General features: G+C 43.5%; 1 protein-coding gene across 1 annotated transcript in view; it reads right to left on the bottom strand.

The window, feature by feature from the left end:
• Positions 1-12,901, bottom strand: part of LOC135547599 (integrin beta-5-like) — an 84,792-nt gene that overhangs the window by 43,365 nt on the left and 28,526 nt on the right. Inside the window, exon 10 of the mRNA XM_064976744.1 lies at positions 11,668-12,097. Within this exon, the coding sequence (XP_064832816.1) occupies positions 11,668-12,097 (430 nt within the window). The remainder of the gene's footprint in view (positions 1-11,667; positions 12,098-12,901) is intronic.

Below are 12,901 nucleotides of genomic sequence, written 5' to 3' on the forward strand. Positions count from 1 at the left end.
GAATGAAAACCAGGTGTGTATGGAACAAGACAAAACAAATGGAAATAGGAAAAATGGAGCGGCGATGGCTAGAAAGCTGGTGACGTTGATCGCACAACAAGGAGAGGAGCCGACTTCGGCGGAAGTCGTGACAAGATAATTCCTCCCTTGAAATAACGTTGTCTAAGAAAGGTCTGAAATCATAATTTGAAGTCCACCACAAGCAACTAGAATCATCACACAAATACCTCAGATGACGTATATACAGTGTACAAAACACTGGGAAAACCTGCTCTTTCCATGAGAGACTGACCAGGTGAATCCAGGTGAAATCTATGATCCCTTATTGATGTCACTTCTTAAATCAACTTTAGTGTAGATGAAGGGGAGGAGACAGGCTAAATAAGGATGTTTAAGCCTTGAGACAGCTGATACATTGATTGTGTGTGTGCCATTCAGAGGGTGAATGGGCAAGAAAAAATATTTAAGTGCCTTTGAACGGGGTATGGTAGTAGGTGCCAGGCGCACCGGTTTGAGTGTGTCAAGAACTGCAACACTGCTGGGTTTTTAACACTCAACAGTTTCCCAAGTGTATCAAGAATGGTCCACCACACAAAGGCCGTCCAGCCAGCTTAACACAACTGTGGGAAGCACTGGAGTCAACATCGGCCAGCATCCCTGTTGAGTCTTGTAGAGTCCAGCCCAGACAAATTGAGGCTGTAATGAAGGCAAACAGGAGTGCTACTCAATAACAGGAAAGTGTTCCTAATGTTTAGTGCACTCAGTGTACACACCTATTAAAAGTTATTGGTAACCTGCCCAGAGCTCTATCTAACAAATAGTGTACAGTAGGAATAGCCAATATCATGATAATAACAATGCCCTTTGATAGCCATGGTAATCACACTGCATACATGTATCTACAAAGAGGTAGTCATGACAGCCATTTGTAGTAAATTTACTTATATTCAGAGAAAAGGCTGGAGTGTGATGGTTTGGATTTATATAAATACACTTTTCTGCTGCCTTTCTGTCCTATAACTACACTATTCTGCTTCTGGTCTGTCCTATAACTACACTATTCTGCTTCCGGTCTGTCCTATAACTACACTATTCTGCTTTAGTTCCCGGATCCGGGATGGGGAGTTTCAAGAGGTTAAAAGTTATTGGTAACCTGCCCAGAGCTCTATCTAACAAATAATGTACAGTAGGAATAGCCGATATCATGATAATAACAATGCCCTTTGATAGCCATGGTAACCACACTCAAAGAGGTAGTCATGACAGCCATTTGTAGTAAATTTACTTATATTCAGAGAAAAGGCTGGAGTGTGATGGTTTGGATTTATATAAATACACTATTCTGCTGCCTTTCTGTCCTATAACTACACTATTCTGCTTCTGGTCTGTCCACTATTCTGCTTCCGGTCTGTCCTATAAATTCTGCTTCGGTCTGTCCTACAACCACACTATTCTGGTCTGTCCTATAACTACACTATTCTGCTTCTGGTCTGTCCTATAACTACACTATTCTGCTGCCTTTCTGTCCTATAACTACACTATTCTGCTGCCTTTCTGTCCTATAACTACACTATTCTGCTGCCTTTCTGTCCTATAACTACACTATTCTGCTTCTGGTCTGTCCTATAACTATACTATTCTGCTTCCTGTCTGTCCTATAACTACACTATTCTGCTTCCGGTCTGTCCTATAACTACACTATTCTGCTTCCGGTCTGTCCTATAACTACACTATTCTGCTTCCGGTCTGTCCTATAACTACACTATTCTGCTTTCTGTCTGCCCTATAACTATACTATTCTGCTTTCTGTCTGCCCTATAACTACACTATTCTGCTTCCGGTCTGTCCTATAACTACACTATTCTGCTTCCGGTCTGTCCTATAACTACACTATTCTGCTGCCTTTCTGTCCTATAACTACACTATTCTGCTGCCTTTCTGTCCTATAACTACACTATTCTGCTGCCTTTCTGTCCTATAACTACACTATTCTGCTTCCGGTCTGTCCTAAAAATACACTATTCTGTTTCCTGTCTGTCCAAAAACCACTATTCAGCTTCATGTCTGCCCTAGGGGCAGTAACCTCAGATCCTTGCCGTGACGTGGAAGTAGCCTACATGCCCTGTGGGCCACAGTGTTTGATGTGTACAGCGTCACGCCCTGACCTTAGAGAATAACAAGGATCTCTATGTTTGGTTAGGTCAGGGCGTGATTTATGTGGGCATTCTATGTTCTCTATTTCTTTGTTTTTGGCCGAGTGTGGTTCCCAATCAGAGGCAGCTGTCTATCGTTGTCTATCCTTGTCTCTGATTGGGGATCATACTTAGGTAGCCCTTTTCCCCACTTTCAGTTGTGGATCTTATTTTCTGTTTAGTGTCTGTGCCTGACGGAACTGTTCGATTTTGTTTTTTTGTCGTTGTTATTTTGTTTTTTGTTGTCATCAATAAAAAGACGATGTACGCCTACCACGCTGCGCCTTGGACTCTTTCTCCTAACGAGAGCCGTAACACCCTCTACCTACTAAAGCAGGAAAATGGACTAAAGAGAAGCTCTGAGAAGAGATCTGGCCCCTTTTCCTATGTCACATTTCACTGCATATTTCAGAGAGACTCTACTCTAAGCAGCACATGAGTCTTGGGGTGTGTCTGGGCCCTGGTCAAAAGTAGTGCAATACATAAGGAATACAGTGCCATTTGGGATGCAAGTCTTGGAGTACCACTCATCAAATACACCCAGATGGTGCAGGGAGAGAGAGAGAACTGTAGGTTTCCAGCAGCAACACCTGCAGTGCTTTTGGGGTTCTTTATTACATGACAGGCACTGGGGGTTGAGAGGGAGATCCTTGTATTTGAAGTATTTCAAAGAGGCAAGACCAGCCCCAAACACAGCAGGCACGGGAGGAGAGTGGCTTCTATTGTGTCTATAGTTAAAGGAGAGAGTGGAGAAACAACAATCCTGAGGGTGTATGGGTCTTTATCCTGGTCAGGTTCAGTCAGATTTGAGGGGGGTTGTGAGGGGACAAGGGAGTTTCAGGGGCCTAGCAAGGGAGAAGGGACGGAGACACTGGGTAAGGGACAAAATGATCAAACACACACATACCTACAGCAATATGTTAGGCACGTTTGTGCTCACAGCTCTTTGCTGAGCTCTGTAGTTTACATGTTGTCAAGCATTAACCCAGAACAGATTGCCTACTAATTGCTGTGTGTTCAATTTACAACAAATAAAGCACTAATTGACTCCACTGCTGTGCCAAAATGTTTAATGAACTTCTGTGTCAGCCTTGTAGAACCTCAGATCCTGCTCAAACTATGTTCCAATCAAAAACAAAAGTGATTGAATGAAATCAGACGACTACTACTACAGAAAGAGTAGGTGCTACAGTTGGTATTAGCAGGAGTTACAAATCATGATGGTGATTGGGACATCTTGAGTACTGGTATTAGCTTTGTTCCAGTTAGTCCTGTTCTTTTTGGACTACCACACTAATCCCACTGTATATTTCTGCCCCTGAACAGGCAGTTAACCCACTGTTCCTAGGCCGTCATTGAAAATAAGAATTTGTTCTTAGTAGTAGTCGACTTGCCTAGTTAAATAAAGATAAAATAAAAACTATTGCTGAAGGCTTTTCATACAGATTAGATTAGACAGATTAGACAGATACAGATTAGATTAGACAGATACAGATTAGACAGCATTACTGCAACCTGACAGTACATATTAACACTTCCTATGAATGTGCCGGATTTAGCCAGCCAGCTCATTTTCAACAGTAGTCCCTGGGCAGGTAGATAAAACCCCAAGTGCTACCTCTCTGCCTATGGGTTATTGGATCTTACTGTACCCCTTATACATCTGGCACTACCCCAAATATGGTGTTTAGCATGTCTGTAGTCTTTGTAATAGAGCTTGGGACTATAAGGTTATTTTATTTTTTATTTAACTAGGCAGGTTCTATCTGCATTTTTGTTGAAATAGCCTTGTTCAGTTCAATATTCTTTACTTTTATAGTACTCTAAATACCCAAATTCATGTTGTTAAGTTCAAAACAATACAGCATACAAATTGTTGACACCAACAATGAGGATTCAGAACTTTAGTTTATATAGTTTCTTAAAACGGCATTGTTGGTTAAGGGCTTGTAAGTCAGCATTTCACGGTAATAACTATTGTACTCGGTGCATATGAGACAAATACAATTTGATCTCAGAATCCTGTTTTTGCAGATAGTTCCTTAGAACAAAGCTCTGGAAGTGTCTGGCTGAGGAGGAGAATAGGAGAAGCTGTAGGATAAAGGGTGTCTCATTTTGACACGTCAAGCAATAAAACCAAAGTGCTTGTGTGTGCTAAATGTTTTGCTAGTTACAAGCTAGGATAACTATTTTTTCAAATAGGCTAACCATGTCAGAGAGGGATTGGAAGTTGGCCAGATGCTCTCACTTCAATAAGGCACAGTCACGGTCGTGCCAGGCAGAGAGTCACACACAGGCGCACTCGCACACACTCGCGCACACACACACTAACCGACAAATAAACACATGTTCCCATTTACTGTTTGTCCTCCATCTCCAGCCAGCTTCTACAAGAATCTGAGGCTGCAGATTTATGGAGAGAAAGGGTTTGCGGTCTGGAAAGTCTGGAAACGAAGCCAAGCTATTCCTGGCATTTGGTCCTATTGAGCAGTTAGATTGTTACTGAGAACCTGCTGTAGATGTGACAGAGCAGAAGACTACAACGTCTAGGTTTACTGAGACAGGCCTGGTCAAAAGCAGCCGATGGTTTTCACACACAGACTTAGCTGATCCATGCATGCACAGAAAGAAGAAAATAAAGTTTACCATTGCCTCAATGAACATCTTTTAACTCTCTCTTGGCGTCTATTTTACACACACACACACACACACACACACACACACACACACACACACACACACACACACACACACACACACACACACACCTTGTCAGCTCGAGGATTCAATCTTGCAACCTTACAGTTAACTAGTCCAACACTAACCACCTGCCTCTCATTGCACTCCACGAGGAGCCTGCCTGTTACGCGAATGCAGTAAGAAGCCAAGGAAAGTTGCTAGCTAGCAATAAACTTATCTTAAAAAGAACAATCAATCAATCAATAATAATCACGAGTTAACAACACATGGTTGATGATATTACTAGTTTATCTAGCGTGTCCTGCGTTGCATATAATCGATACGGTGCGTATCGGTGCTCCAATATGTACCTAACCATAAACATCAATGCCTTTCTTAAAATCAATACACAGAAGTATGTATTTTTAAACCTGCATATTTAGCTAAAAGATATCCAGGTTAGCAGTTAATATTAACCAGGTGAAATTGTGTCACTTCTCTTGCATGCATTGCACGCAGAGTCGATGTATATTCAACAGTTTGGGCCGCCTAATTTGCCAGAATATTATGTAATTATGACATAACATTGAAGGTTGTGCAATGTAACAGGAATATTTAGACGTATGAATGCCACCCGTTAGATAAAATATGGAACGGTTACGTTCTCGAAAACGTCTTGTTTTCGAGATGATAGTTTCCGGATTCGACCTTATTAATGACCTAAGGCTCATATTTCTGTGTGTTATTATGTTATAATTAAGTCTATGATTTGATAGAGCAGTCTGACTGAGCGATGGTAGGCAGCAGCAGGCTCGTAAGCATTCATTTAAACAGCACTTTCATGCGTTTTGCCAGCAGCTCATCGCTGTGCTTCAAGCATTGCGCTGTTTATGACTTCAAGCCCATCAACTCCTGAGATTAGGCTGGTGTAACCGATGTTAAATGGCTAGGTAGTTAGCGGGATGCGCGCTAATAGCGTTTCAAACGTCACTCGCTCTGAGACTTGGAGTAATTGTTCCCCTTGCTCTGCATGGGTAACGCTGCTTCGACGGTGGCTGTTGTCTATGTGTTCCTGGTTCGAGCCCAGGTAGGAGTGAGGAGAGGGACAGAAGCTATGCTGTTACACTGGCAATACTAAAGTGCCTATAAGAACATCCAATAGTCAAAGGTTAATGAAATACAAATGGTATAGAGAGAAATAGTCCTATAATTCCTATAATAACTACAACCTAAAACGTCTTACCTGGGAATATTGAAGACTCATGTTAAAAGGAACCACCAGCTTTCATATGTTCTCATGTTCCGAGCAAGGAACTGAAACGTTAGCTTTCTTACATGGCACATATTGCACTTTTACTTTCTTCTCCAACACTTCATTTTTGCATTATTTAAACCAAATTGAATATGTTTCATTATTTATAATCAGTATCGGCGTTGAAAAATCATAATTGGTCGACCTCTAGGCTACACTTCATTATCCTGACAGACTCAGCACAGGCCTCAGAAGACAACAAGGTTAGATTCCATGTGAATACAGAGAAATACATAGACCATTAGTCTCGAGAGCACAGATGAGCAGAACCAACACACACACACCACAGCGTGGACCCACAAGAGGGTACTGACACCACCCCTGCCCAATCGTTGCTCCTGTCAGTCAAACTAACTTTAGAGGCAGATTAATGCCCCTGACCTGACCCCCGTTCTACAGGCCACTCACAAAGTCACAAAGAACAGGGCTGTCCTTGCACAGTCATAAGATATTCTTGTGTGTGCTCAGTATCACAAGGTGAACTTTGTCCAGCCTCTTACGCTCTAGGAACTTACCGTTAGTTCCGTACATAAATATTGTGAAAATTCCCTCTATCCTATCAGAGGGTAAGGTGGACCTTTGTGAATAAACATCTCCACACACCTCACCTGAACCACCCCTACCAACTCAAATCTTCCATTCATGCACAGTCCTTGAAATATTTCATTGAACCAATGCCAACTACATTACATACGGGTGTATACCAGTTGATTGAATATTGGGTTTTATGTGGGTGTAATTGGTTCAGGTGTTTAGAGCTGACAGTCACTGGCCAGAAAGCACAACTGTGTAGGTGGCTAGGCACTATGGAGGTTTGGCTTGGCACTACCTTGCATCCCCAAAGCACCAGCACCAGGCAGCACAGACATGACAAAAGCAACCGCTGGGTGTGGAGCGTGCCTGGCCTACGCCAGACTGTCATCCTCACTCACACTCTACTTGGAGACGGCCAGGGCAAACAATATCAAGAGGCTATCCAGGAGCAGAAGGAAACACCATATCCAAAAACATAAACCAGAATCATGAAAAGTCACTTTACAGTGACAATAGATAATGAAATGTAGGTAAAAGCTCAATTACTGTTTATAACAATATTCCAGAAACACAAATAGAAGATGGTACAGGTTGGCAGAGTCAAGTATCTTTGTTTTTAAAATTGCAGTAAAACATTTCTGTTTAAAAAACTACTACGGTACAACCTCAGAGCTGGGCTCACTCCTGTCTCACTCCACAGCTGTCTTTTATTGAGTAAGCAGGAACCAATCCCCTTGCAGGAAGGAGTTCTGGCCTGGTCCTGGCATGCCTTTTGGCCCAGTGACACAGTAGTCACATCAAACGGGGGGAGTGAAGCAGGGAAGAGTCAAACAGAGGGAAGATGGTCTAGGCCCTAGAGAGGCAGAGCTGCTTCCCCTTCCTAATGTAGTCCTGGCTGCTAACTCGATCCGCTTGGCCACCTGTAAGTCTGCTCTCTAAACCCTGACCCACACATCCTCCTGTAGGTCTGCTCTCTAACCCCTGACCCCCACAGCCTCCTGTAGGTCTAAACCCTGAGGAGGGCAAGTATGCTGGTGTCATTTGCCCTTTCTCAATGGTCTAAACTCTGTCCTTTCCTAATCTCCTCGTCTTCATTGCACTAATCTCAAAGAACTGGAGAGGCGCTGAGGGGGAGGGCTGCCGTTTTAAAGTGTCTTATCCAACTGTGGTATTTTTTCACATTGTTTGTAACTCATTTTGTACATACTGTTGCTGCTACAGTACTGTCTCTTATGACCGAAAATAGCTTCTGTAAATCCGAACAGCGAAAGACGGAGAAAAGGGGGGGGGGGTGCATTGTAAGAATTTGAAGATGAGTAGGTAAACCACCACTATTATTGGCCAATGTGCAATCATTGTAAAAAGAAAAATGGACGATCTACGATTAAGACTATCCTACCAACGTGACAGTAAAACCTGTAATATCTTATGTTTCACCGAGACATGGCTAAACGAAGCTGGCTGGCTTCTCCGTGCATTGGCAGGACAGAGCAGCTAAATCTGATAAGACGAGGGGCAGAGGTGTGTCTATTTGTCAATAACTGCTCTTGCACAATGTTGAATATTAAAGAAGTATCGAGGTATTGCTCGCCTGAGGTAGAGTAGCTTATGATAAGCTGTAGACCACACTATCTACCAAGAGAGTTCTCATTTGTATTATTTGTAGCCATCTATTTACCACCACAAACCGATGCTGACACTAAGAGAGCACTCACCGAGCTGTATAAGGCCATAAGCAAACAAGAAAATGTTAATCCAGAAGCGGCGCTCCTAGTGGCCGGGGACTTTATTGCAGGCAACCGTAAATCCGTTTTACCTCATTTTCTACCAGCATGTCACATGCAACCAGAGGGGGAAAAAAACTTGTCCACCTTCACTTTCCCCTCCATTTGGCAAATCTGACCATAATTCTATCCTCCTGATTCCTGCTTACAAGCAAAAACTGAAGCAGGAAGTACCAGTGACTCGCTCAATATGGAAATGGTCAGATGATGCGGATGCTACACTACAGGACTGTTTTGCTAGCACAGACCGGAATATGTTCCCGGAATTCATCCAATGCCACTGAGGAGTATACCACCTCAGTCACCGGCTTCATCAATAAGTGCATCGATGACATCATCCCCTCTGTGACAGTACGTACGTACATATCCCAACCATAAGCCATGGATTACAGGCAACATCCGCACCGAGCTAAAGGCTAAAGTTGACGTTTTCAAGGAGCGGCACACGCTTTTAAGAAATCTCGCTATGCCCTCAGATGAAACATCAAACAAGCAAAGCGTCAATACAGGACTAAGATTGAATCAGACTAAGATTGAATCACTCACAGCCCTAGGACGATGCCTCAGGGCTACCTGGCCTGATGACTCCTTTCTCTCCCCAGTCCACCTGGTCATGCTATTGTTCTGCCTGTGGCTGTGGAACCCTGACCTGTTCACTAGACGTGCTACCATGTCCCAGATCTGCTGTTTCAACTCTCTAGAGACAGCAGCAGCGGTAGAGATACTCTGAATGATTGGCTATGAAAGGCCAACTGACATTTACTCCTGAGGTGCTGACCTTTTGCACCCTCTACAACCACTGTGATTATTATTATTTGACCCTGCTGGTCATCTATGAACATTTGAACACCTTGGGCATGTTCTGTTATCATTTCCACCCGGCACAGCCAGAAGAGGACTGGCCACCCCTCATAGCCTGGTTCCTCTCTGGGTTTCTTCCTAGGTTCAGGCCTTTCTAGGGAGTTTTTCCCGAGCCACCATGCTTCTACACCTGCATTGCTTGCTGTTTGGGGTTTCAGGCTGGGTTTCTCGCTGTTTATTATCTATGCATAGTCACTTTACAAATTACCTCGACCATCCTGTACTCCCGCACATTGACTCGGTACCGGTACCCCTTGCATTTAGACTCATTATTGTTATGGTCATTTTTTTGTGTTACATTTTGATTTTACTTTTTTTTTTTTTTTACTTTAGTTTATTTAGTAAATATATAACTCTATTTCTTGAACTGCAAGGGCTTCTAAATAAGCATTTCACGATAAGATCTACATCTGTTGTATTCGGCACGTTACAAATCAAATTTGATTTAAGAGATTTTAAGATATTTAAGAAAGAGCCCGTCACCTGCGAACACTCATTCATCAATACTATTTTAACCTTTTATTGAACTAGGCAAGTCACTTAAGAACACATTCTTACTTACAGTGACAACCTAGGAACATTGGGTTAACTGCCTTGTTCAGGGGCAGAACGACAGATTTTTACCTTGTCAGCTCGGGGATTCGATCTAGCAACCTTTCGGTTACTGGCACAACACTCTAACCACTAGGCTGCCTGCCGCTTTAAAAAAATACTAACAGTGGTTCCTACAAATACCTATTTAATGTTCAATACCGACACAGGTGAGTTCTGCCCAAATAGCGGTGTCAGATCAATAAAGCTGGTACCTACTGCTCCATTATACTGATAAGGTGGTGCAGTACTGTTTCAAAAACAACAAGATTCCCTTCCAGATGCCTTTCAGCCCTCGCTGTAATGATGCAAAAGGCTGGCAGAATTAAAATGCATTGAGCTAGAAAAGAGAACCCATCCAGGACACTGCACCAATTTGGACACCGCACCAGTCTGGATCCTACGGCAGTTCAATCCAAACCAGCGTGCTTTTCTCAACACTACACAGCACAGCTTAGCAAATTAGCTTTTATCAGCGCAGCATTAACAAATCTAAACTGTGTACAATGCTGTTGTAAAGCATTTAACAGGAGGGGAATGGGACTCGCTACAGAGCAGGCAGAACCTTCCCATAACCATCTGTGGGTTTAGGAGACCAGTGCTGGTACACAGAATATTTTTCCAACATTGTTTAGTGTTTATACTCTTCAGCGATTAAGTAACCATGCCAGAGAAGTGTGGGAGAGGACTATCATTCTGAATCATTTGGAACTCATTATAGATTGAGAACCATGAACAGAGAAGAGGAGAAGTGTGTGTGTGTGTGTGTGTGTGAGAGCGACAGAGAGAGAGAGTGTGGGGGACCACAGAGCGTACTGGACTGTTAACATTTAGATACCCCCCCATCCCAGTTTACATGCTACCCAGAGGGCCTGCTTATGGTCCGACCGACAATCAACAAATGGCCATTGTGTATTCGCCTCTGCTGAATAAATTAAACAAGGCACTTTAACTGGGTATAACCCCCACAGTATTTGGGAATACACAAAGCACTGAGCGAGGCCTCTGTTACAAAGCTCTCTCTGTGATTTGGTAAACCAGGGGGCCTGGGCCAACATCCAGCAGGTCTCGACCCAAAATGCACAGAGGCTGCTTGGACTGGACCTGATGTTCTGGGAATCGTAATAGGACAACCTGTTTAGTGTGTCACTCAGTCAGTTACACGCCCAGCTAGCAACCCTGCCTGCCTGCTGACCAGTGTAACAGACATCTAATGCATGGGCTTTAAGCAGGACCTTCAGGATGGAGAAAATTTGACATCATTTGTGGTTGACATCAGGGCATGCATCTTTAAATCAAAAGAGTAAATTTATGCTCTGGGGAACAAAAATAATGAAAGAAAGATGAGGAGAATGTTGGTGGATGGAGGAGAATAGTTTTGTTAAGAACGGAACACAAAATGGATCTTTCAGCTCTGGTTCTGGTAGTAGAAAGTATTCCTGAATCCTGCACACACCCACCACAACTCTCCTGGGTTCTAGAGCACTCAGTGTTAAAGCCAAGAAAACACAGGCCAGAGAAAGATAAGATAGTAAAACATTAACTTTGCATCAACATGAAAGCACAAGCCAACTTAGACACACCCTAAATAACCACACATGTAAGGCTCTTGGAAGGTTTGTTCAGGGTTTCTTTCTGCACATATATCAAGTACTGTATGAAGCACTACTGTTTGTCAGGATACTAATTTCCTTTGTAATACATGCACACATACCCGAGCAGAGGATGCCCTTGTGCCGAGCGCAGGAGAAGTCGTCACACTCGCAGAAGGTCCCGTAGATCTTCCCGAACTCTGACTCATAGCAGAGGCACTGGTTACAGCTGCACTCCCCTCTCCCACCACATATCTGCATCCCCTCAGCCTGCCTGCAGGCACTCAGGTACATGCTGCCAGCCTCACCCTCCTGGCACTCACAGCGGGCACCCAGGTAGCCCGGGTCACAGCGGCAGATACCACAGGTGTACTGTCCAATGGAGCTGCAGTGGGTACTGTTAGCCTGGGTCTGGTCGGTGCAGCCACAGGCACAGCGGTAGTCCACAGACACCTCCAGACGATCCTTGAAGCCCACAGGCTTGATGGTGAAACTCTGCTGGGTACCTGGGGCGGGGCAGCCTCTGGCGTCTATACTCACGTTGAAGGACACCTGGAAGAAAGAAGAACAGTACAACAGGGTCAGTATATGGACTGGACTAGAGAAAAAAAATGTGCCACAATTTGAGAACACTTCTCAATCAAGGAGTTGGGCCTTACAAAAAAACAATGTAATAGTGACTATTATTCATAAGTGGATTTTTAAAAATGGTCACCTTGACCTGGAACCATTACATTTTCATTATCTTCCTCCATATGACTCAGAACCTATTCTGCTTTCATTAGGCTTGGCTGGGACAGGACTGTGTATTACATATGACCTGCAAAATGTTTTTTATACATGTGGACTTAATTAACTCAGACACACACCAACACAGAGACACACACTGAGACAGAGACAGCAAGTTCAGAGGGAAAGGGGAAGAGCAAGATAAAGAGATAGAGAGGGCGGATAGAGTTCAGAGAAGAGTTGATGTGGCTGAGTCAGATCTGTCGTTCTGCCCCTGAACAAGGCAGTTAACCCACTGTTCCTAGGCTGTCATTGAAAATAAGAATTTGTTCTTAACTGACTTGCCTGGTTAAATAAAGGTAAAATAAAATAAATAAAAGTTGATTAATCAGCCAATTTGAGCAGATGACACAGACAGAACAGGACCTCCATCCATTTGATTGCTCTTAGGAAGGAAGTCTGAACAAGAGAGAAACACCACCCTCCCTTTAGCATGGCCTGTCTCAACATGAACTGTTACTGTGCAGGGTTAGTGTTTGTCTCTCTGTACCTCAACTGCCACAGCAACCATCTCTAGTGTGTGTGTGTGTGTGTGTGTGTGTATGTAGCTGAACTGCACAGAAACCA

This window comes from Oncorhynchus masou, chromosome 10 (genome assembly GCF_036934945.1).
Source record: "Oncorhynchus masou masou isolate Uvic2021 chromosome 10, UVic_Omas_1.1, whole genome shotgun sequence".
Classification (NCBI taxonomy): domain Eukaryota; kingdom Metazoa; phylum Chordata; class Actinopteri; order Salmoniformes; family Salmonidae; genus Oncorhynchus; species Oncorhynchus masou.